This window comes from Agelaius phoeniceus, chromosome 23 (genome assembly GCF_051311805.1).
Source record: "Agelaius phoeniceus isolate bAgePho1 chromosome 23, bAgePho1.hap1, whole genome shotgun sequence".
NCBI classification, from domain to species: domain Eukaryota; kingdom Metazoa; phylum Chordata; class Aves; order Passeriformes; family Icteridae; genus Agelaius; species Agelaius phoeniceus.
The window spans coordinates 2,495,693-2,520,106 of record NC_135287.1 but is presented as its reverse complement, the minus strand read 5'-3'; the positions used below and the strand labels follow the sequence as shown (position 1 = coordinate 2,520,106).

The 24,414-nt window shown below is 51.6% G+C and overlaps 2 protein-coding genes across 6 annotated transcripts; one reads left to right on the top strand and one right to left on the bottom strand.

The window, feature by feature from the left end:
• Positions 1-1,101: 1,101 nt before the first annotated feature.
• On the bottom strand, positions 1,102-16,347 carry CCDC15 (coiled-coil domain containing 15). 5 transcript variants are annotated; one of them, XM_054647297.2, is made up of 11 exons: positions 16,212-16,347; positions 15,470-15,625; positions 13,194-13,343; positions 12,242-12,403; positions 11,431-11,511; positions 8,062-8,223; positions 6,862-6,972; positions 4,421-4,524; positions 2,391-2,561; positions 2,172-2,320; positions 1,102-1,518 (listed from the first exon to the last, which is right to left on the bottom strand). In XM_054647297.2, exons 1-11 carry the CDS (start codon positions 16,215-16,217, stop codon positions 1,388-1,390), a joined length of 1,383 nt encoding a protein of 460 aa, XP_054503272.2. In that variant the 5' UTR covers positions 16,218-16,347; the 3' UTR covers positions 1,102-1,387. The 5 variants fall into 5 exon arrangements, with proteins under 5 accessions (XP_054503272.2, XP_077046067.1, XP_077046068.1 ...); XM_077189952.1 differs by having other exon boundaries at positions 1,102-1,494; XM_077189953.1 differs by having other exon boundaries at positions 1,102-1,446.
• Positions 16,348-17,505: 1,158 nt separating this feature from the next.
• HEPACAM (hepatic and glial cell adhesion molecule) lies at positions 17,506-24,159 on the top strand. The gene is made up of 7 exons (XM_054647440.2): positions 17,506-17,661; positions 20,254-20,595; positions 21,195-21,476; positions 21,584-21,677; positions 22,115-22,188; positions 22,273-22,343; positions 22,463-24,159. Exons 1-7 carry the CDS (start codon positions 17,577-17,579, stop codon positions 22,748-22,750), a joined length of 1,236 nt encoding a protein of 411 aa, XP_054503415.1. The 5' UTR covers positions 17,506-17,576; the 3' UTR covers positions 22,751-24,159.
• The last annotated feature ends 255 nt before the right edge of the window (positions 24,160-24,414 follow it).

The window sequence follows — 24,414 nt, the reverse complement described above, 5'->3', positions numbered from 1 at the left end:
CAACAGCTGTATTTATTGCTTTAACTGAGCCCTGAAGCAGCCCACAGCCCCCATGGGGATCACTCCAGAGAGGTAGGAACAGGGGTCTCCAGGGCCTGAACTAGGTCCTTGGGGAACTGCTCAGGCCCTGCAGTTCCAAGGTCTCATCTCAGTAGTTCCACGGAGCTGCCTGTCCTTAGCTGACCTAGAGCTGAAATCAGCTGCAAGAAGCCCTTTGCTTCCTTGCCCCCTCAAGGGGCAGATCCTGCCCTTTCCAAACCCACTCCAACACCCTGAATTAGGGCTGCAGTGCTGACGCAAGCAGCTGTTAATAAACAGCATTAGCCACAACAGATCCCTCAGTGAATGATTCTCCAGGGGGAACCGAGGAGCACTCCCTGGCTCTGTGCCACCTCTGGACCGGAGGTGGGTTTGCTTTGTGCCCAATGGGATGGGAACAGGGACAAGAAATGATCCGGCACGCTCGGCCACCCATCCTTCCTGCCGTGGTTAATATTGGAGAGGGCGGCCAGCAAGGAGTAAATATTAATGACAGGGTATGGAGTAACCTCTGCCCAGCACCACGTTACCTCAGCGCGGGCTGTTCTGGGAAAACCCATCTTGCTTCAGTCACTCCTGCAAAGGCCTGAAATTTTTTTAACTAGAAAAATGCTCCTTCCTTTCAGGAGCAAAGTAGAGGTTATGGGAGTATGGGTCAGGTACAAAGCTGTGTGGGTAGTACTGGAAGAGAGGTGCTCACACAGAAAAGAAAGAGGGAACTGTGGGAATCCACAAAATTAGAGAGTTTTGGGAAAGCTGCAAAGGCAAGCTCCAGAGACAGCAGAACTGTGATTAGAGCTAAGCAGCAGCTATGAGATAGGTCAGCAGAAAAATGATTTAAACTGTAGAAAAGCAAAGACAAATAGAACAATGGTCTGTGTATTAATGCTTGTCTAGAATAACTCTAGAAGGCTCTAGAAGGTGATCCAACTGGCAGGGGCTGGCAGAGGCCCTAGGAAAAGGGAAAGATGGGAGCAGGGAAAGGTTAGAAATCCTCCCCTAAGGGATACTGACCCCTGTCACCTCATTTCTCCTCCTTTCACACTTCAAATGAGACAAACAATCTTTGAAAGCAGTTTATTCCACAATAATGATTAGTCAATAAGGATATGTAGTCAATAGTCAGCTACTGGAATGTAAGTGCCTGCCATAAACCAACCCCACAGAGCAATTGCTTCCTTCACCTCGACCATCGCCCCGGCCAGCTGCACCCCTGGGGCACAGTGGGAGAGGCACAGCACAGCCTGGGAGAGCAAAGGTGGCACCGTCCTGGCAGCTGGTGTGGAGGGCAGGCAGGACACGGCACAGCCCCACTCCCTGCTCACCCCGGGCACACGGAGCTCCTCGGTCACAGACGCTTCCCCGAGCGAGCACAGAGAGCAGCCAGGTCCTGCAGAGAGCGTGTGGCTGCAGGGGCACAGGAGGAGATCACCGAGTGCAGCACCTGGCTGTAGGCTGAGCAGGATGGGGACACAAACACTATCAGGGCATGAGAGTTGCACTTATGGCCTGAAACTGGGCTTGGCTCTAGCCTTTCACCAGAGCAGAGAGATTGGGGTTTAAGGTAAATCAGCATGCCTGTAGTTTTCCACACACCCATTTGCAAACTCTCCACACTCCTGAACATGAATCAGTACACAAGCCAAAGATTATTTTATGAACCCAAATGTCTCTATTTTCCCTCCCAGATAACTCCCAGTTGCCCAGTCAGGTATTTTCCCAAGCCATGCTGAAGGTCAGAGCACTCCATGACCTAAGGAAGGCCATTTCCAGACCTTTGTGCATCCTCCTGGCAGACAATTCAGCATTTAAGGCAGAGGGCTCTGTGTCCCTAATGAGATGCTTTGCAGCATTTTCCTCATGGCTGTGTCCATAGCCACAGGTGGCTGTGTCACAGCTGTGTAATTTAACACATTGTAGGAGCTGGTACCTTGCTGAGGATGCCACTACACTCCCTAAGGGACAGAGGCTGGGTCAAGCAGCAAAGCCCCTGACTTGCCCTCTCCAGAGCATATTTGGAGGAGCATCTCTGCACAGCAGCCCAGGAGCATGGAAACACCTATCCTGGGGTTTGATTTCTCCCTGTGTAATCAGGCCCAGGTTGTCTCCTGTCTGAAAGGAGGAGCTCCTACCTTTGTGATTTTTGTAGAAGACGCAGTTATTGGCACAGGTATCCGGGTGGGAATCCCAGAAATCAGACCCACAGGAACATATTGGGGGCAAATCAATGTTACAGAGTTTGACTTTCTCCCTCATCTGGGCTCTCAGAGCTTCAACATACCTGCAAGGGATCAAACATCACCACTGGCAGTGACACCTGGCTCTGCACGAGGAGCACAGACTGCCTGTACCTCACGTGCTCCTTGTCCCGCTGCTGTCTGCTCCTCACTCTCCTCTCCTCCAGCTGGAGCTGGGCCAGGGCTGCCCAGGTTTGCTCTCCTGGGGAAGGCTCTCTCTGCTCAGCCATGGCTCTCATCCTCTGCTCCTCTGCCTGGCGCTGATTCTCCTTCTGCCTCTTAATCCTGCAGGAACACACACATGGCTCAGAGAAGGAGCTTCCCATCCCTACCTCCATTCCTGGCTGGGTGATGCTGCTGCTTTCAAAGGCAAAAGTAATTCTGCACGAATTACAGCATGAAATACAAATAAATATAAACAAACATATTGGCTTTAAACATGGAATGGTCAAAAAAGCTTCCCAAGCCTCCATTCTTCCCCCATATGGCAACACCATCCTGTGAACGCTCTCCTGCCTTTAAACTCTTCCTGCCTGCCTTTTTTCTCACCATCCTGAATTTTCCTCTTTCCAGCTCCCTCCTGTATCACATCCACACATGCTCCTGCCACACACAGTTCCCCAAAGCTGCACTTCTGTCCTTAAACAAAGCTGGGCTCTTTAATACCCCTCAGAAAGGACCAACACCTTGGCTTCCCAGCTTCCCCACTTCCCATTGTTTCTGATTATGAGGCAGCTTGGATCCTTCTGTAAGCACCTTCCAGGACAGGGAAGTGTGACAGGGCTGGCTACAGCAGAGACATTCCAAAACAGGCTTTAAAATGTACTTTTAACCAAGTTTCCCTCCAAAACAGGCTTCAAAATGTACTTTTAACCAAGTTTCCCTCTATTTCCTCAGTCTCCCTTGCACCTACATGGCCGTCCAGCCCTTTAGTGGGACCTGGGTTGTGTAATTTCCACCAAACACAACACACATTCCCCTGACAAGCAGCAATTGCAAAGCACAAACCCTTTACACCAAAGTGTCTGACATTTTATTCCCAAATGCAGCAATGTGTCCCAGGCCACTCCTTGCCAGGGGGCATTAAAACCAAAATCAAGGCTGGGAAGAAGTCAGGACAAGATATTTCAGACCTTACTTCATGTAGGGGGTCAAATCTTTACATCCAGAAACAAAGTGCTTAAGTTGACCTTCTCTGGTTGTGTTATAAAATTGGAAATGTTTTTTAAATTAAATGTAGAACCTTAAGTACAGCACAATAAATCCACTCTAGGCCAAGGCCAGCTCAGGGCTTTATACCCTGTAATTACAAACCCAGCTCCCCTCTGCACACACTTCAAGGGAAAAAATCATAATAAAAAGGTATTGCCCTAACTAGGAATCCCTGGGGCCTTGCCAGCATTCACAGGGTAGGACAAACTCTCCCAAACTCCCAAGTGCCACTGGAATGTCAGGATGTGGCTCAAGGAGCACTGCTTTAGACTGGCAGTTTTTCCCAAAAAATGCCCACGAAATCCTGCCCTGTGGTGCCTGTCCCACTCCCCCAAAGCCTGATCACAGAAGAGCCAGGATGGCCAGATTTAGGTCTGTTCATTCAAAATAAAGCCAGGGAAAAACCAAAAATTACAGGACCTTTCCTATTGTGCTGTGAATTTGCTGAGCTTCTCCTTAGTGAACCCCTTCACAAGAAAAGCTGAGAAAACTCCACTACAACCGATACTTGAACACAGATACCAAGTGTTCAACTCTGGAACAAATGCCTGTAAAATATTTTATTACACTGTATAAGTTTTTATGGCTGCGAGGGTGAAGGGTCTGATATTAAAAATGTCAGGGATGGTCACAGCTTAGCACAACAACATAACCTCACCCCAAAGTTTCTAAACACAGGCTTAGGTTCCCAGAGTCATGGTTTGGGAAGCTGCACCTCTGCCAGCCCCATGATTTGGCTCCCAGCTCCTAAACAAGCTGCACAGGGACTTCAAAACTAGATAGAGAAGTGCTAAAGAACTCAACATGGCCCAAGGGTGCGTGAATCCCACCCAGGGCGGTTACACATCAGTGCCAGACAAACTCACAAGACTTTTCCAACCTTCTGAAGGACCCTGGTGGAGGAGGTGACCCCACCAGGTGCACAGACTCACTGGGACACTCTCTGCTGCCGGTCCTGCTGCCGCTGGCGCTGCCGCACTCGCTCCCGCTCCAGGGCCATGCAGAGGCGCCGGCACCGCAGGAACTCGCTCTGCCGCTGCACACAACAAGACAAGGGTGTTGGGGAAGGATGCCTGGGATAAAATCCAGGGATATCAGCTTGATTGCTGGAAGATGGAACCTTGCTCCTTCCCCAAAGGACCCTCATTATCTCTGAGTGCACGTGACCCAGCACTGGGAAGCTGGAGAGGTAGGAAAGACCAAGTGATCTCAAAGCATTGGAGAGCTCTGTACCAGCATCCCTCCACTGACACTGCCTATGGATGGCAGCTCTGCCCCCTGGCAAATTCCTAAATTCTCACTTTGCTGAGGGGAAAAGAGCCAATTCCAACTTCAGCCTGCTTGAAATTGGAGCCATGTGGATATTGGTGCTCCCCTGCAGTGCACTGGAACCCTGTACATCCTCCAAAAGATGAAAGCATGACACCAAGCTGCATTCTCTACATGCAGGAGAATCACCTGGGAAAAATATCCAGGGATATCAGTGCTCAGCTTGATTGCAGGAAGATGGAACCTTGCTCCTTCCCCAAAAGACCCTCAATATCTCTGAGAGCACGTGACCCAGCACTGGGAAGCTGGAGAGATGGCACCAAGGTAGGAAAGACCAAGTGATCTCAAAGCATTGGAGAGCTCTGTACCAGCATCCCTCCACTTTATGATCATGGTTTGTATTTTTGATCCACTTTATCCCTTTATGATCATGGTTTGTATTTTTGATCCACTTTATCCCTTTATGATCATGGTTTGTATTTTTGATCCACTTTATCCCTTTATGATCATGGTTTGTATTTTTGTTTGGTTTTTTTGGGGGGGTTAGTTCTGGGGTTAATTCTGTGTCTGTTTGGGGGTGGTTGTGGAGTGATGATGATAGTTGGTTATTGTTTTTGATACTAGGAAATATAGAGAAAGGTTAATTGAAAGTGTATTGATGACAAATGATTTGGATAATCATTGGACACTGCCTATGGATGGCAGCTCTGCCACCTGGCAAACTCCTAAACTCTCGCTTTGCTGAGGGGAAAAGAGCCAATTCCAACTTCAGCCTGCTTCAATTTGGATCCACCTGGACACTGGTGCTCCCCTACAATGCACTGGAACCCTGTACCTCCTCCAAAAGATGGAAGTATGACACCAAGCTGGATTCTCTGCATGCAGGAGAACCACCAAGGTGGCAAAACCATTGCTGAGACACATCCAGGGGCCCAGCAGGGAAGAACTCCCACATGGATACTGAGGGTTTAGTGTCTGGGCTTTGGGTGATCCCACTGATGCAGCAAGGGCAGGGAAACCTCCTGGCTAAAGCCCCCATCAAAGGCCCTCCTGCTGTGGGGTACAGAGCTAGTTTGAGCTTCATGACTCCCAAAAGTTTAATGCACAGATTTTTCTCCATGAATGCCAAAACCTTTGGGCTGAGTTTGTCCACCTCACTCAGTGGAGAGAGCCCAGCACAGCTGGAGATAAAGGAGGAGGAGAAGAGATCACCAGGCTGCCAGTGAAGAAAACCGGATGGAAAAACCCCAGGCAGAGGAGAGTGCAGCAAAACGAGTTATCTTGGATGGATCAGAGCCAAGGAGATTAAAAGCAAGAGGAAAGGAACAGCAGGGTTAGGAGGAGCAGCCTGAGAAGCCCCAGCTGTTGTCACACTGGTGAGAAACCACAAACATATTTGGGATCAGTTGGTTTGAAAACACTTGTAAGAAACAAAAGCCATGCAAATTGTTCATAATTTTACACTGCAAACTGCAAGAAAGGTGACAAAGGGAGAGAGAAATGTTCCTCTTCATGGCAGGAGGAAGTAGGAAAATAAAAGTCACTGGCTTTAGGCATCCAAGAGAAACATCATCACTCTGTATCACTGAGATTAGCATGAGCCAAAGTGTCCAAACTGTCCAGGACACAGGCTGTAAACCCTCACTGTGAAATCATCCACTTGGCCTGCAGGCTGAGCTTGAGGCTATTCCCAAAAGCAAAGAAACCTTTATATTCCAGCCTTGTATTTAAACAAGATAAAGTTAGCTTTGTTCTTTTTTTTTTTTCTTTTTAAGCATTTTTGGCAGCTTCTTAAGCTCCTTGCAACTGCAGCAAGCACCCCATGGTTTTGCCAGGCAGAATGAAAGGAGCCTGCTTCTCCTTCAAATTTTTGGTGTTATTGAGATCCTAGATTTTGAGTAGGTAACAGTTCCACTTCGAACAGATTTTAAAAAATAACCTGGTAGCTTTGCCCAAGACCTGAGACCAAAAGCTGACAAGCTAAACCCACTAGGGGTTTCATACATCAAAGCTCCTCTGAGGTTTCTTATTAGAGCCAGCAGCATTCTTAACACCCAATCTCTTTCAAACAAAACCACAAGGGGCCTGGCTCCCCTGGACAGACCTGCTTCCTGGTTTCCTCTTGGTCAACACCAGCCCAGAGTCTGAGGGGAGGTTGGCATTCACTGTGTGGCCTCCCAGGAGGGCTCGAGTCCTTCACCGACCCACCACAGACCTGAGAGATAATGGAAGGGACAGCATCAGCATCACCAAAGCTCTTTCTCATCTTCCCCCAGCAAAATGCTCTTCACTGGAGGCAGGGCCTCACTGTGATCCCTCCAGACCTCAATGGGATGACCAGCCTTGGAAATGGGCTTTATCTGGGGTCCAGGTTTGCCATGAACAGCAGAGATGTGCCACATCTCAATATAGGAGTCTGAGCACCAAAGCTTTGTCAAAACACCTCTAAAGATATCCTTGGAGGAAGGCTCTGGTTTACTTTAAATATGGATACCCATCTCCCCATCCCAAACTTCTATTATGAATTACTTGAAGTGTGCAAAAAATAACTAAATGTTATGGGGAATTCCACAGCCAACATCTCCCAAAAACCTCAGTGTAAACCTCAGCACAAACTCCTGCTGTGTCCCTATCTGCCCAGCCAGTATTTCTGCTCCAAGCTGGACTAACCCCCAGCCAAGGCTGGGCACACATTGCCACAGCCATAAAGCCTTTACCAACCACCCCAGGCAATCAGGATGAACCATTTCCACCCCCCAGATGCTCAAAAACAGCTGCCTGAAAACAAAAGAGGAAGGATAAGTACATCAAGCCCTCCTCAACCCCTCCTAGGGCAGGGCCTGCCACCCCCAGGCACTGGGATAGCCACAGCCATCTCCTTCACCTGATACAAAGCTTTGGGGTTTGGGGTTTGTTTGTTGTTTTTTTTGGGGGGGGGGAGGGGGCTTTCCTCCTCTTTTCAATGTTTCTGACTGATTTGATCTCTTTCACCCTTGGGTCTTTTAGCATGAGGTCTGAGCATGGCTCTGGGTATGATGTGACAGCACGCCCTGGTTTCAGCTTTCACCTGGGCAGCTGCCAAGTGGCATCACAAGCAGGCAGGAAGCCAAGGCCATGAAAGCAGGGAATGGCAGTGCTGACCTCACTGAGCTCCAGTACTGCTCCCAAACCTGCTTTGAGGATGGTGGGCTGAAGAGTTAAGCAGGCCTGAGGGAGCAAATGCTCCTCCAAGAGCAGCCTCTTCCAGACACCAAAATAAATTTATGATCCAAACCACTTAAGACCAACTTTGCATGAGTCTTACTTTTTTAAACTCAATTTTGAGGTAGAAGCCATCATCCTGCCCAGTGCCATGTGCAGCTGTGCCCTGCTCCAGCAACTCAGCAGGCAGATCGTGGTGTCCTGCCAGCAGCAGCTCCTCACTCTCCTCCATGGGCACTGCAGCTGCTGGGCAAGGGTCTGGATCCTGGAGAAGGGAGGACATGGGTGTAAACATGGAATTGAAATGTGGCTGTTTGGTGGCAAGGGAAAACTGAACACCCTTGGAGCAGCTTTAGCACACAGGAGGCTGCGTGTGCTGTCACTTGGATGGGATCTGGCAGCACCATGTGTTCAGCAGCACCATGGGCCACCAGAGCTGGGCAACAGGAATGCAGCAGGGTGACAGTGACTGTGCCCTCCCCAACTGCAGAAGCAGTGGGACAGACATGGGGTGAAGGAAAGGCAAGGCAGAAACCTCTCCAGCACCATTTCACAGTGGCAAGGAGCTGGAATCTCTGAGCGACACCGAGAACGGAGTACACTCCTTCAGATGGGAAGTGGGCAGGCTCCCCAGTGGCAATCCACAATATTTTGAGAGGCAGCAGATTGTTTCCTAGAAAATAAAGAATTAAAATGCCAGAAGCAAGCTTGAAGCCAGGATAATTTTTTTCCCCTTGCTTCTTTTTTCCTTCAGCATGGTGGGAAGGGAAGCACAGGACTGCTGAGAGAGGGAAAGGATGGATCAGTAGGAGAGCAGGTGATGCCAAGAATTCCTTGATATGGCTCTGCAGCTGTTTGGGAAGGACAGAGAATAGCCTGGAATTATTTGATAGGCACAACAGGAATCACTCCATCAACCCCAATATGACAGAAACCTGACAGAATAGCTGCTTTGGTAAGGATAAGGGAATAGAGGGAAGGGTTATTGCTTTGGGTGTTTCTCTGGAGCACTGAAGGCAGAAAGACATGACCCTGTGGAAAAACAACACCAACTTGGTGGAATGAGACACTGGGGAAAAGAATTTGGGTGCTGCCATGCTGGGGAGCTACAGCTGTCCATCAAAGCCTGGAGGCAAAGACTCAGTAACAGGATGAGCTGGAACACTGGACAGGTCATTTCCAGGCAATTACCATTCTGGTATCTGCTTGGGAAAGAGGCAATTAACTCCTTGGATGCTTTTAACCTGAATAGAAATCCTGGGGGGGGGAGAGAAAGAGCAGCAATCTTAGGAACATGGATTATTATCACAGGGAACGCAACACTTTACAGGTAGAAAGGAAAAAGATGAAGAAAAATGCAGAAAACAGGACTGAGGGGAAAAAACCATTTCAGCCAGATTTGCTTTGAGTTAGCAGCAGCAGGGAGAAAAATGCTGGGACTATTACTGGGAAGAAAAAGTCAGGTTATTCCTAAAGCTGAGGTTTTTAAGGAGGATGGACTTCCTCTGGGCCAGAACAACAGCTAAGGTGCAAACAGCTCCCTGAAATCTATGGAGGTCCAGATTATAAGCAAAGGGCACAAGGAGTGTCTTTCTTTAAATAAAGGGGGAGGAAAAGGAATTACCAAATAAAAGATATTAGCCTCAAGAGTTTAACTGTGACTCTTGAAAAAACAAGAGGAGATTACCTTGCAAACTATCTGTAAACCACAAGAAAACAAAAATAAGCAGCAACCAGCATAAATTTGTCAAGAGTCAGGCCAGGATAAGCTGAATGTCTCCTACAATAGAAGGAAGAGGCCTCAGGCAAAGAGCAGCAGAAGACTCTGGGGTTCAGCTGAGCTCTTGACGTGGCCTAATTCAACACTGGGGTAAAGCAAAACCTGTTAGATGGAAGTCTGATGTGGGATGCACAAAACTGATTAAAAACATGGCCCAGATTTGGTCTCAGGAGTTCACTGCACAGAAATAGGGTAAGAACGAGGTGGGCTCTGCTCTTTGAATTCATCATCAGCCTGGATGAAGGAAGAAAGAAGCATCTTGATTATGCTACTGACCCCACTTGCCTTGTAGAAGTATTGGGTGAAAAACCCTTGGGATAAAACCAAAGAAATGGGCTGGAATACAAAGCACAAGGAAATCCAAGGAGCACAAAAGCAGAGGCAGCACTACCAAGGGGGTCAGGTCCATGGTTATGGTCTGTGGCAGCCTTTTGCACCTGGTGAGAAGGGAAGAGGCTGCACCCCTGCCAGGCTGGGAACATGCCAAACCTTCATACAGAGAGAGATTTAGATGAATATGGGAGCTTTTTTCTCCTCATATATTATGGAGTAATAAAACAGAGCAATGCAATAAATCAATATATTCCTCCCAGAATAAATCAGGGAAGCTGTTAAACTTCCTTATGTAGATTAACTGTAGGTGCAGTGAGGCTGGGATGGGAGGATGGTCCCAAACCCCTCCCAGTGTTTCTCACTGCTGTGGATGACTTGCCCAGGACTCCCACGGATCTCCTGTAACCCTCTGGCTCACCTGGGCAGTGGCTTTGTTATTTATGTGAGATCATAAATCAACTTATCTCACTGAATGCATTAGTAGCTCAACAAGAAGGATGTTTGCTGTTGGAAACAGGTAACAAGGTTTTTGAGACCATAATTATTGTGTTTCTCTGAATCCTATTTGCAGAGCTGACAGACTTAATCAGAAATCCAAGAGTACAAAGAAGAGACAGAGCAGCCCTTCTATAAAGGACAGTTTCTAGATAATCAGCAAAGATCTACTTCACCTTTGGTGAACCTGAAAAAGAGAAGGGAATGAAGATTTACAGGATGGGCAGGAAACTGGCTCCAGAGGCAATAAGTCAAAACACAGGCTGGGCTGCTCCTGGTGTTCTCCAAAGTACATCAGTCCAAGAAAGGTCTTGGCATAGAGACCGGGAAAATAGCTACAACACAAAAGGGGTCTTGAGAACTGAAGGAGCAAAAGCAGGATGAAATTCAGCAGAACAGAAAGTGGGACTGACCTCCTTCCATGCACTGCTTTGAGGAAAGCAGCTGCATGCCAACCATTCTCTACCAGAAGCCAGCCCCGGGTGAGGAAAAACCCTCCAGATCTTTGCCACCCACACAAAACAAGCAATTGATGCAATGGGAAGAGTGGTTGAGATTAGAAGAAATAAAGGCACCTGAAGGGAAGGCTGGTCATCACATTCCTCCTAGATACCCAGATCACAATCTCAACCTTTAAAAGTCTACTTTGCATTCTTGAGTTCATCTCAGAGATGTTTTCACACACTTTATCCTGGTGCCTTCTCTGAAATGGATTAGCCATAAGGTGCGTCAGGAAAGCACCGTTTATTTCATTCCTGCTGGAGAAACTTCCTGAATTATGTTTTGAATTTGCTAATTAAGAGCCAAACCTTCAGCAGTTTGCAAGATGATTTCTCTGCCCTCAGCCCAGCCAGCCCTCCTCACCTCCTCCTGGCTCCAGGCGCCGTGGGACAGGATCCTGCGGGACGCCAGCCTGCGCCGCACCTGCTGCACAGCCCTGCTGAGCTGAGCCAGAGGAGAGGCAAAGAAAACACAGCACAAGTTCAGCTACAAGGAGACAGCTCCCACTCAGTCTGCTCCAGCCAAGGAGCTCCACCAAGGCAGCACAACCCAACACACAATCAGGGTCTTTCAGAGCTGCCCCAGAGTACCGAAATTCTGATCCAGGCAATTCATCTGCTCCCAAAACATGTTGCTCAGATGCCAGATCCCAAATTTTCTTGCTTGGTATCCAGCCAGAAGTGATTTTCCACCCCAAGGTACTTCAACTGGAATGCATCCCATGGTGCTCCAACTGGAATAACTCCAGCTCCTAGGCGAGCACACAGGCTTTCTAAACAACATAATGCACCATAAACATCACTATTAAAAAAAAAAAAATTTAAAAAGCCTAAACAGTCCTGAAAGCAGGTTTTCCCAGATTTCGGGCTGCACGAGACAAGCTGCAATGAGGTGGCACCACCTAGTGCCACCTCTGCGTCAGGACACGGCTGGGAAAGCACCGAGCCTGCCAGCAGCCAGAGCAGCTCAGCCACAGCATCTCGGCTGAGACACCTGAGGAGCACCACAACCTTCAGGGTGACAATGTGAGCTAACGTTTCATTCAACAGCTAAACCCAAATACTAGGGATGTGCTGTAGAAGAAAAAAAGAAAGCATGGCCTATTCCCCATTTCAAACGCCAAGGATCCAAAATGCCAAAGCAGCAATGGAAGCACAGGAGGGGCAGGGCTCACCTCGGCAGCTTGCTGCTGGAATGGCTCCCCAAGCTCCTCTTCTGGCTGGGCTGGGCCAGAGCCACTGGGTGCACAGATGATGGGAGCAGGGAGGCTTTGGAACAGGCACGTGTTCTTCCAGGGGGTCAAATACTGCACAGCAGCACAGCTCTCCCTCTCCACCTGCCAGGAAAAAGCCACAGGGATCTCCAACCATGACCCAGCAAGAAGTCAACTGTGGTGACATTTCACCACCCTTGAGAGGGAGGCTTTGGCTCTCCATGCTGGGAATACAAAGAAGCATCAGGTTCTTTGGGGCTGAGGGTATTTGCGGGCTTCCCGCTTGGAGCTGGCAGAGTTACATGAGGACATCCCCAGCCAGCCATGGAAACAGCCCAAACACCCCAAGGGTGGCCAAAGCTGGTGACATGTCAGTGCATTCTCTTTTCTGCCACAGTCAGATCCTGGCAAGCCTCCCCAGCACTTGCTTGAGAATAGAAAGAATTAAATATATTCATAGGATAATCCAAAAGAAGCCCATGGAGGAAAAGGGAATGTGGAGACAGAGGGAAAGTGTTGTTTGAAAAATACTTGGCTGCTCTGGAAAAGGGATCAGAAAAGAAACAGCAGAAAAACTGCTTTGCTTCAAAGGCAGCTAGGACACATCCACATCATTCCCAACTCCTGCATGGCTGTTTTTTAACTCCAGGCAATTCCACAGAGAGCTTCAGAACTCTGTTCTGCTGCTGCCTGAGGGAGCCAGTAACCTTTCCCTGGGGAGGCTTCAAAGCATCTCCAGCACCAACCAAAGCGTCACACTGACCCAGCCTGGACACTGTTTGCCACCACAGGGTCTGAAACCTCAGATTTTCTCATTTTCTCTCATTAACACCTTGACTTAAGCTCCAGTGTTTGGGTTTTTCCCAGTTTATGCTGTGCTTGGAGGAGTTTCTCCTGACAGAGCCTCACTTACTGCTTCGTAGGCCTTCTGCAGCTCCAGCCTGCGGCGCAGCCTGGCCTGCCGGTTCACGCGCTGCCTCACCTCGCCCTGGAACCTCCTCAGGCTGGCTGCCTTCTGCTGCTGCTGCTCCTTCAGCTCCTCCTCCACCCGGGATGCTGAAGCCTGGATGAGGTGGAAGCAAATCTCACCAGGGTTTTGTTAAACTGTAGCATTAGAGCAGCCTGTGTCCCTGGATTCCCTTTTCCCCCACCCGGAGTGACCAGGCAGACAAGCAGCACCCAAAGCAAACTTCATGTTTTGTTTCAAAATATGTGGAATAACAGCTTGGACAATATCTACTGGGTTATTATGGGCTGGATTGAGTTTGACTAGAGATACAGAGCAGCACACCTCTGCCTTTGCCTCTCTGCAACACACAGGGAAGGAAAGAAAAAGGAGACCCTTGGAGCAGCTCCCAGCTCCTATTAAAGGATGCTCAACCATCCAAAGCCTGGATCCACAGGAACAGGCTAGCCCCTCATCCTGGTGATGTTCTGCAAGGCTGGAAGCACATCAGGGAAGCAGTTCACAGAGCACAGCACTGCTTCAGAATGTCTTTACTATCTGAAGTGAAAGATTAAGAGCAATGACCTGAAAAACCCAAAAATCCCATTTTGTTTTCTTTGCAATTCTGCCAAGCAACACCACCATGGCTTAAATTAAAACAGCACTGCTCTCCTGGCTGCCCACACAGCAAGAAAAAGCAGAGACTGAGGGGATGGAGGAAAGGGTGAGACCCAAGATGGACTTGGAACAGCAGGGTCAGCACAGCCCAACAAAACTCCAAGATGGGGAGAAATCCACCCTGTTAGGGATGAAACCAAGAGAGTGCTCCAGGGAACAGCCCAGTGCCAGCCCACCTACTGCCCACCTCAGCAGCAACTCTGATGCATGAGGCATTACTATGGATTAATTAAGTGTATTAAACAAGCTCAGATAACCCTGGGCAGCTTCATTCACCTCTGGAAGCCTCATGTGGGGAGCCCCAGGAGCATCCAGGCCCCCTGAAGCTGTCAGGAAAATATCAGCTCCCCCCGAAATTCCATAGTGCCAAAATGGAAGTCCTGTGGAATATGGAGATGATTGATTTCCATAAATTATCTCAGCCTTTCAGGATTTAAATTACAATCTAGAAATAAATCATCTCAGAAGGGCAGGAGCTTCTATAATGTTCAGACATTAATTACAGGGGACTGAACTCATCATCCAATATTTAATGCACTTTTAGTCCTCTTAGAATAACCCTCAAAACAGAAATCCCTGAGATAAGCATCCATCAAGATTTCCTTATGTGTTTCTAACAGGGTACAGTAGAGATTGGCTCCAGACCCTGAAACACTCAGCTTAATCTTTTAATTGTTTTTAAAATCAGCAACACAGAATAAAATCTTTACTCCCTGACATCCTTAAGGGATGAGTGGAAAAGTGAGAAGCAGCACTGGCTGGGTGCCCCACCTGACTGATGTTTAAAATTGATGCATTTCTCCTCAAAAAACACAGTTTATTGGAGGGGGATCCATCCAGAGAGATGTTAAGGTGAGACAAAGTAGAAATTCTCCAGAGTAGAAATCCATTTTGATTTAAGTGAAATGTACATCTTTGAGTTAAGTGTGTAGTTTGAAAACATAATTATTTAGCCTGACTGCAAAAAAGCCTAAGCTCAGAGAAACTGCTTCAGTGAAAGACAAAGAGAAAAAAGACAGAAAGTGATAAAGAGAAACAGAGACTACTGTGAGAGCAGGTCAACCTGACCTAAGAATTCTTTCTGATAAAGAAGAACTAGCAGCAAATGTCATGTGAAATTCGTAAAAATGAATATGTATGAACCTATTGTGAAATTGTATGCATATGTATTTGAGAAGAAAATAAAAAGAGACGTGAAGTCCCCAAAAGTACACATGTCTTTTAAAGAGAGTAATCTCTACATGTGTCCAGCGCTGTAATAAACATACCGGTAATAAATACACCGTAATAAACATACCAGCTTTACAACTTTCACAAAGTTGTAGAGTTTTGTTTATCTCCACAAAACAGAGGGCTTGTGCAAAGGGGAGGCCAAACTACATGGACATCACAGCAGCTTCTGACCCCGCTAAATCACATTAAAACAAATTATTATTTTTAGGAGCCATGCTCCTGACCGCCCTCAGGCTGTGAAAAAGATCCCCTTTGGCTCTGGCCCGGCTGGGGGTGTTACTGGCCCACTGAAGGGTTCAAGCCCCGGCACACGGTGCCCTCGGTGCACTCACAAAGGCCGGGCTCTGCTGCCCGGGCCCGCTCTCCACCCAGGCGCCCACGGCTGCCACGCTCTGGTTCCTCTCGGCCAGCGCCCGCCAGCGCCGCTGCGGGGGCTGTCCCGGCCCCTTCGAGGGCAGCCCCATCCCGGCACCACCGCGGGCCCGGCCCTGGGGACGGGAGCAGAGCTCAGGGGGTGTTCCCGGACCCCAACCCGCACCTGCCCCAGCTCCTGCAGCCCAACCCGCACCTGCCCCAGCTCCCGCAGCCCAACCCGCACCTGCCCCCAGCTCCTGCTGCCCAACCCGCACCTGCCCCCAGCTCCCGCAGCCCAACCCGCACCTGCCCCCAGCTCCCGCAGCCCAACCCGCACCTGCCCCCAGCTCCTGCCGCCCAACCCGCACCTGGCCCCAGCTCCTGTACCCCAACCCGCACCTGGCCCCAGCTCCTGCTGCTCAACCCGCACCTGCCCCAGCTCCTACTGCCCAGCGCCCTCCTGCCTCTCCCCGCGCTGCCCTCCGGCAGCTCCGAGCGGGACCCCCAGCCCATGGCGGCTGACAGCCCCTCTGCCCCATCGCTGCACCCCTTCTCTTCTCTCCCCACTGCCCCCCACGCATTCCGATCTCCCGGTACCCGAACTCCACCGCCCCCCATCCCAACCAGCCCCTCCTCACCCCTCACCCGCCCCTGGGCACTGCCCCACGGCCTCGGGCCCATCCTCCCGTATCCCCCAAACGCCTCCGGAGGCCTCTGCACCTTCATTCCCCGTAATTCCCCCAGTAAATCCCCCTCGCCGAGCCCGCCGGAGCCCCTCAGGCCGCACCAACGTCCACTTCCGCCGCCACCGCAGCTTTGAATCCTGGCGCCACTTCCGCCAGACGGCCACGCCCCGGCCACGCCCCAGAGAGGCCCGGTAACGCCCCGGCCACGCCCCGGTCGCATCCTGGTCACGCCCCCAAAAGTCCCGGTCACGCCCTCAGGCCCCGCGGCCGCGCCCATCCTCGCCCCCGCCTCGCCTCAAGCCCCGCCCCCCGCCATAGCCAACCGCAGGCCGCCCCCAGCCCCAGCCCCTCACGGTTCTGAGGTCACTGGTTCGAGTCCCGCCTCCGATGGAAAGGGGGTGGAGGAACCGTGTCTGCCTCAGAGCATCCCTGAAACTGCCCCCTGAGCATTCCTGGAACACCCCACACACAGCATGCCCGTGCGAGTCGCTCCCAAGTATCCTTACAGCATCCCTGACCCCGTCCGAATATCCCCTTAGAACATCTCCATACAGCATCCCCCAAAGGCCCCCCAAAGCACCTCCCCATAGCGTGACCCCAAAGCATCTGCCTCCCTTAATGTCTCCCCAAAACTCCGTCTGTACCATCCCCCATCTCCCCCAGAGCATGTCCCTCCCTCTGGGACAGGATGCTCGGAGGCATCGACCCCTTTTGGGGTCCCGGAGACCCCCGGGAGGGTGGGCGGTGGCTCACTGGGGTGACGAGCCCCGCAGGGCTCGGGAGGGGGGTGGGAAATGGCTCCGGGCATCCTGCCTCACATCCCGCTGCCCTATTCAGCGGTGCCCGGGGAACTAGCGCTAATTGGCATGGAGTTGGAATGAAGCCTGGATGCCACCGGGCTTCGCTTTAGAGCCTGGGAAGAGGGGAAAGAAAGAAAAAAAAAAAGCGGGGATGGCTTTTTTGGGGCGGGGGTTCAGCTTTGCAAAACACCCCTCCTGAGGAAAACCCCAGTTTAGCTGAATGGGGTGCTCAGAGCCCAAAATCCCATTGGATTGTCCGCAGAGGGGACGGCAAACCTCGGCTGGGCTCGGTGGGGTGATGCCCCCCACCCCAAGTGTGTCCCGGGGACTGGGAAAACATGGAACTGGGGGTCTGTAAGCGGGGAAAAAAATTGCAAATCTGAGTGGTTTTTCCTCAAATAAATGTCAGCTCGAGGCCTCCGAGGAGGCGAAAGCCACCAGGACACAGGGCTCTATTGAGAAAGGAAAGAACAAAAAAAAAAAAAAAAAAAAAAAAGGGAAAAAAAATAAATTAGCCGGGCGAAGCGCCAAGCCGGGAGCTCCGAGGGACGTGCCCGGAGTGGGGAAGCGGAGCAATTCGGGGGGCGAGCCTGCCCGAAATGTGGGGAGCGCCGGCTGCCCCGCGGGGCCACCCCGCTCCCCCCTGCCTGCTGCCGCTGACCTGGCTGCTGGCGCTGCACGCAGGTAGGGAGATTTCCCTTTTTTCCCACCGTTTTCCCGTTTTTGCCATGTTTTTTTGGGATATCCAGATGGAGGGTGAGGGCCGGGGGGGTGATGAGGGTGGTGATGCCCTATGGGGGGGGTTGGAGGGAGGGTTGTTGCGCTGTCGAGCGTACCCTCTGCTTGGGAGCTGGGAAAAAAGGGGGTAAAATTGGAATGGAAATGGGGAAAACACTTTTCTGGAGCCAAGCAGGTCCTGATGTGGGGGAGGATTTGGCACTGCCCCTGTCCCGATCTTCTCCCCAGGTTTTTTCCTTCCCTGAACCCCATTTTTTCCTCATTTTTTAGCATCTCCAAATATTTTCTCTTACCCAATCTTCAGCTGCCCTTAAAAAGTCATTTTTCACCCCATTTCTAGGCTTGCCCATCCCACTGCAACCCTCTGTTTTCTCCATCATTTTCTCCATCATTTTTTCTCTAAATTCTCACTTTTTGGAATTCAATGAGCCCCAGACCACCCCATCCCAGGTCTGGCAACACAGAAAATCACCTTCAACAATTTTGTTCTGTTTTACCAAAGTTTGCACCCAAAAGCAGCTCTGGGGAGGCCCCATTTCCCTTCAAATGAGGAGGATGGATGAAAAACAAAACCAACTGGGTTCTCTGCTGGCTTTGATTTTGACCCTATAAACAGCCAGGGCTGCGGTGGGGACACCCCAAAAATACTGCAGGACTTTAAAAAAAAAAATAGGGATTTGTTCCACAAAATAGTGTGAAAATGAGGATTTTTGGTGGGGTTTTTTAACAAACGCCATTGAAAAGGGCTGAGATATCTCCATCCCTAAGCCAAGGATGCTGTAGGAAAATGAAACATTTCCTGATTTATTCATGAACTCCCCAATAATTTTTTTCATCCAGAGTGGAGAACAAACTAGGAATAGGGTTAAAAAAGGGGAAGGAACAGTTAAAGAGCAGCACACGGGGAGGGGGCAGGGATGCATGGAAGGCCACATCCCCATCCCATGCCTTGGCCTTCCCTGTGGGGCGAGGGTTCCCCTAAATTTGGCGAGTCGGGCCTGTTTGTGGCGCTGCTGGGGAGGACGGACGGACGGACGCTGCATACCAATAGGTCCCATGACTTTTCGGGCTTGTTTAAGGCCTTTCTTGCTCCTGCTTCTCCCAGCCCAGCTGGTTTTCCCACTCTCCCCTCCTCTTCAATATGGGGTTTGTTCGCTGTGGATGACGGTGTCCGTATGGGGGGCTCACGGATGGCACCCCTGGCATGTCAGGACGGGGATGCTAAGGTATTTTGGGGAGGGAGAATCTTTTGAGGAGTCCCCTCCCCCAGAAAATCATGTTTTTACACATTTTCCCTGCCTTTTTTGGCTCAAAACCAGCGATGAGGAGCAATGCACGTGCATAGGCTCTCGTGATGCAGTTTTGTGTCTGAGGGGGCTTTGTCTGGAGAGGAGCATCCAATGGGGATGGGGGTGGGCTACAAAATCCTTCCCCCCCACCATTTTTGGGGGAATTAAGGTATCTTTGCAAAGCATTGCACTGGTATCTCTCACTCCCCAGGCAGCTTTTGCAAGGCAATGCTAAAACTTTGCCAAGGGTTGCCTCGACCTGCCTCCCACCCCCTGCATTTCTGCGAGTGATGTGTGCATTTTTGCAAAGGGTTGCATCGACCTGGCTGCAGGAACACTCCCCCTGCATTTTTGGGGTGATAGATGAATTTCTGCAAAGGGTTGCATAGGCCCAGCTGCAGGAGAGCTCCTGCATGTGGTGCCCCCTGCACTTTTTGGGGGCACCACGTGCCTTTTTGCAGAACCTAGCAACAGGTGTGCCATCCACTCCTCCTCCTTGCATTTTTGGGGTGATGTATGCATTTTTGCAAAGTGTTGATTATATTGACCTGGCTGCAGGAGCACTCCCACCCCCAATCCAGCTTTGGGGGGTGATAATGCATCTTCACAGGGGGTTGCATTGACCCACTGTGATGGTGTTCACTAGGGCCTTAGGAGGAGGGAAGAGACAAGGATCTGACTCTATGTTTCAGAAGGCTTGATTTATTATTTTATGATATATATTATATTAAAACTATACTAAAAGAATAGAAGAAAGGATTTCATCAGAAGGCTGGCTAAGAATAGAATAGGAAAGAATGATAACAAAGGCTTGTGGCTTGGACTTTCTGTCCAAGCCAGCTGGGCTGTGATTGGCCATTAATTAGAAACAACCACATGAGACCACTCACAGATGCACCTGTTGCATTCCACAGCAGCAGATAACCATTGGTTACATTTTGTTCTTGAGGCCTCTCAGCTTCTCAGGAGGAAAAATCCTAAGGAAAGGATTTTTCATAAAAGATGTCTGCGACAACCCACCTCCCTTGCCCAAAGCAATTTTGGGGGTGATTCCTTGATTTTTCTCATGTTGCATTGATCTGAGTGCAGGAGGACCCCCACCCCTCATGCACTTTTGGGGTCACACGTGCATCTTTGCCAAGCTTATGGAACCAAGCTGGGCACCTTGGTTGTGCTCAGCACAGCTCCAGCTTGGCGTTTCCCTGTTTCCTCCATGCTGGGCACCCGCTGTCTCCCCCCACACCCCAAGGTCTGCTGGCAGGGGTGAACATCACCAGCCCCACGCCGCTGGTGCGGGGCACGGCGGGCAAGGCGGCGCTGCTGTCGGTGCGCTACGCCAGCGCCAGCGCCGACAAGCCCGTGGTCAAGTGGCAGCTGAAGAGGGACAAACCCGTCACCGTCGTCCAGTCCATCGGCACCGAGATCATCGGCAACCTGCGGCCCGACTACCGCGACCGCATCCGCGTGCTGGAGAACGGCTCGCTGCTCATCAGCCCCCTGCAGCTGGCTGATGAAGGCGCCTACGAGGTGGAGGTGTCCATCACCGACGACACCTTCACTGGCGAGAAGACCATCAACCTCACCGTGGACAGTAAGGGCAAGGAGGACATCCAGGGGTGTGATGGTGTTCACAAGGGTCTGAGGATGAGGGAAGAGACGAGGATCTGACTCCATGTTTCACAAGGCTGATTTATTATTTTATGATATATATTATATTAAAACTATACTAAAAGAATAGAAGAAAGGATTTCACTAGAATGCTGGCTAAGAATAGAAAAAGAAAGAATGAATAACAAAGGCTTATGGCTCGGACAGAGTCTGAGCCAGCTGACTGTGATTGGCCATTAATTAGAAACAACCACATGAGACCAATCACAGATGCACCTGTTGCATTCCATAGCAGCAGATAATCATTGTTTACATTTTGTTCCTGAGGCCTCTCAGCTTCTCAGGAGGAAAAATCCTAAAGAAAGGATTTTTCAGAAAATATCATAGCTACACAGGGGAGATTGGGTTATCCATGGGATGTCTTCCCTGAGCACATATTGGGAGGGCTTTCTCCAGCTGGAGGTGGTTTTGGGGGTTTCAGCCACCTCAAGTTGGTGGGGTTTTGATGTCTCTCTTCCTGCCCCCTGAGCCCATCTGTCCCCTGAGCCGTGGCATCACCGTGGTTCCTCTACTTGCCCACAGTTCCCATCTCAAAGCCGCAAGTGCTGGTGGCCTCCTCAACGGTGCTGGAGCTCAGTGAGTTCTTCACCCTCAACTGCTCACACGAGAATGGAACCAAGCCCACCTACACCTGGCTGAAGGACGGGCGGCCGCTGAGCAACGACTCCCGCCTGCTCCTCTCCCCTGACCAGAAGATCCTCACCATCACCCGTGTCCTCATGGCTGACGATGACGTCTACAGTTGCCTGGTGGAGAACCCCATCAGCCATGGCCGCAGTGTCCCCGTGAAGCTCACTGTTTACCGTAAGCCACCCTTCTCCCCTCCTGCACTCCCAGGTTTGGCCATCCCTTGCAGATGCTTTCAGCTAAAATTTTTTGGGGGGTTGTCCCCCCTCATTCCTCCTCTGCAGGCCGGAGCTCTCTCTACATCATCCTGTCCACAGGCGGCATCTTCCTTCTTGTCACCCTGGTAACAGTTTGTGCCTGCTGGAAACCCTCCAAGAAGTACGTGTGGGGATAACATGGGAGACAAAGGGGCTTGTCCCATCTTGTCCCATCCTGTCTCGTCCCATCCCGTTTTTTCCCATTTCATCTCTTTCCATCCCATTTTGTCCTTACCATCCTATCTCATCTCATCTTGACACATCCTATCCCATGCCATCCCATCCCATGCCATCCCATCCCATGCCATCCCATCCCATGCCATGCCATCCCATCCCATCCCATCCCATCCCATCCCATCCCATCCCATCCCATCCCATGCCATGCCATGCCATGCCATCCCATCCCATCCCATCCCATCCCATCCCATCCCATCCCATCCCATCCCATCCCATCCCATCCCTGCAGTACATGACCCCCCCGGATGAGCCACTGGCAGTTCCCCCCGTTCCTCCAGCACGATGCCAGTGCTGCCCCATCCATCCCCTGCCCCTTTCCAGGGAGAAGCGACAAGCAGAGACACAACCGACCTCTGACTACGCCGAGCAGGACGAGGAGCGCCTGAAGCACGAGGGTGAGTGCTGGCCTGGCGTGGCAGCAGTGGGCTGGGGGACACCAATGCTCCCTGCATGGTGAGCAGCACCTTCCTTCCACACAGCCGAGGGCATCCCACGGAGCGGCGAGCACGAGCGCAAGAACCCGGTGGCCTTGTACATCCTTAAAGACAAGGTGAGAGCCAGTAGCACCAGCAGCACCAGCAGCACCAGTAGCACCAGTAGCACGCTGGCAGCGTCCCAGCAGAGGGTCTCGCACATTCCCCACGTTTCTCTCCCCTTGTCTTTCGGCAGGACTCGCCGGAGGCGGAGGAGGATTCCCTGCCCGAGCCCCGCGGCACGGTGGAACCCGGCTACACCAGCTCGCCAGTGCCAGCAGCCGGCCGCTCGCCGGGCCCCGTGGGGCGCTCCACTCGCCGCTACCACCGCTCGCCAGCTCGCTCGCCCGCCTCGACGCGGACCCACCGGTCACCGCCGGGCTCTCCGGCGCGGTCCCGCGGCGCCCCGCGGCTGCTGCGGACTGCCGGCGTGCACGTTATCCGGGAGCAGGAGGAGGCCAACGCCGTGGAGATCAGTGCCTGAGCACCGGGACTGTGCGCGCTTTGGTGGCAGCGTGCAAGGGGCAGGGACACCAGCACGGCCACGCTGCCGCCGCCGAGCGAGCGGGGACACCGGCACAGCCCTGCTCCACCACTGGGCGTCATTCTGCTCGGCGTAAAGTCACTAATTTCCTATTGATCCCACCCAGAGCTCCCCTCTTCCGTCCCCCATCTTCCTGGGGCATCGCTTTAATGGCTTTCTCGCCGGGACGAGTGTGCACACGCGTGTGCAGAGAGAACATGCGATCAGTGCACGGAGTGTGCCAGAGGTGCATGGAGCATGCAGAGGGAGCGTTGGAGCACCGCACATGTGCATGGGGCGTGCAGGAGGGCACATGGACTGTGCACATGGGGGCAGGCACGAGGGTGTGCAGCAAGTGTGCACACAGTGTGCGAAGAGGATGCACAGAGCATGCAAGAGAACACACGGAGAGAACACACACGGAGCGTGCAGCTAAGGCTGCAGAGTGTGCACAGAGTGTTTATGGTGTGTGCAGATTGTCCACTGAGCCTGCATGGCCTCTGTGAGCGTGCCAGCCCTGCGTGTGTGTGCAAGCATGCACAGAGTCCATGCAGAGAGTGCCTGTGCAGAGTGTGCAGGGAGCGTGGGGAGGGAACACGCACACAGCATTTGCACGGGACATGCACACAGCACATGGCGAGCGTGCAAAGAGGGTGAGCACAGAGGGTGTGTGCAGTGCTTGCACGAGGCACACACAGAGCGTGCATGGTGTGTGTGGAAAGAGTGTGCACAAAGCGAGCAGCTGAGTGTGCTCAGAGCATGCACAAGAGTGAACCTGCAGTGCTGGCTGCACCTCCGCATGCGTGGAGCCTGCAGTGAGTGTGCGAAGAGTGTGTGCTGTGCTTGCACAGGGTGTGTGTGGTGTGTGTGGAGAGAGCGAGCACACAGCAGCTGAGCATGCTTGGGGTGTGCACACGCACACGGGGAGCGCACACACTGCAACCCAGCAACTCTGCATGTACACGTGTGTGTGAGAGCACAGTGCCTGTCGTGGCACAGCCCCCATGCATGGAGTAGGACATGCACTGGCACACAAGCTCGCCCAAGGGCACAACATGCATCAGGCAGTCCAAACAGGGGGCTCCCTCCTGCTCCCCAGCTTCCCAGCTGCACTGTCCCTTAAATGTGGGCTGGAAGCCCTGGTCCAAGCATTGCCCCTTTGCCATGGTAGGATTTTCTGTGAAAATCCCCCGGTTTTGGGGCACACGGCGCTGTCTCTCCCCAAGCCTTCATGGGAAATAGGTTTAGGATGAAAAGCACAGAGTGGCCGGCCAAGCAAGCCAGGCCCTGGGGCACCCGGGGTGGGTGCCGGGGCACCCCGGAGTGCTCGGGGTGCACTACTAACCAATAAACTAAACGTACTACCCGAATGGTGGTGGCACCCTTGGGTGTCTTTGTTGGACAGGGGTCACCCAGGGTGGGGGGACACATGAGAAGTGGCTGACAGGGAAGACCACATAGACCCAACGCAGCTGGCTGGCACTCAAACTGGCACTTTAATGCATGGGAGACCTTGGGCTATTCCCTCTGGCACCTACCGATGGCATCCTCAGCTGAGAGCCCATTTCTTCTTAATTTGTCTTCCTCTGAACATGGCGAAGGAAAAGGGGAATTTATTCTGACTA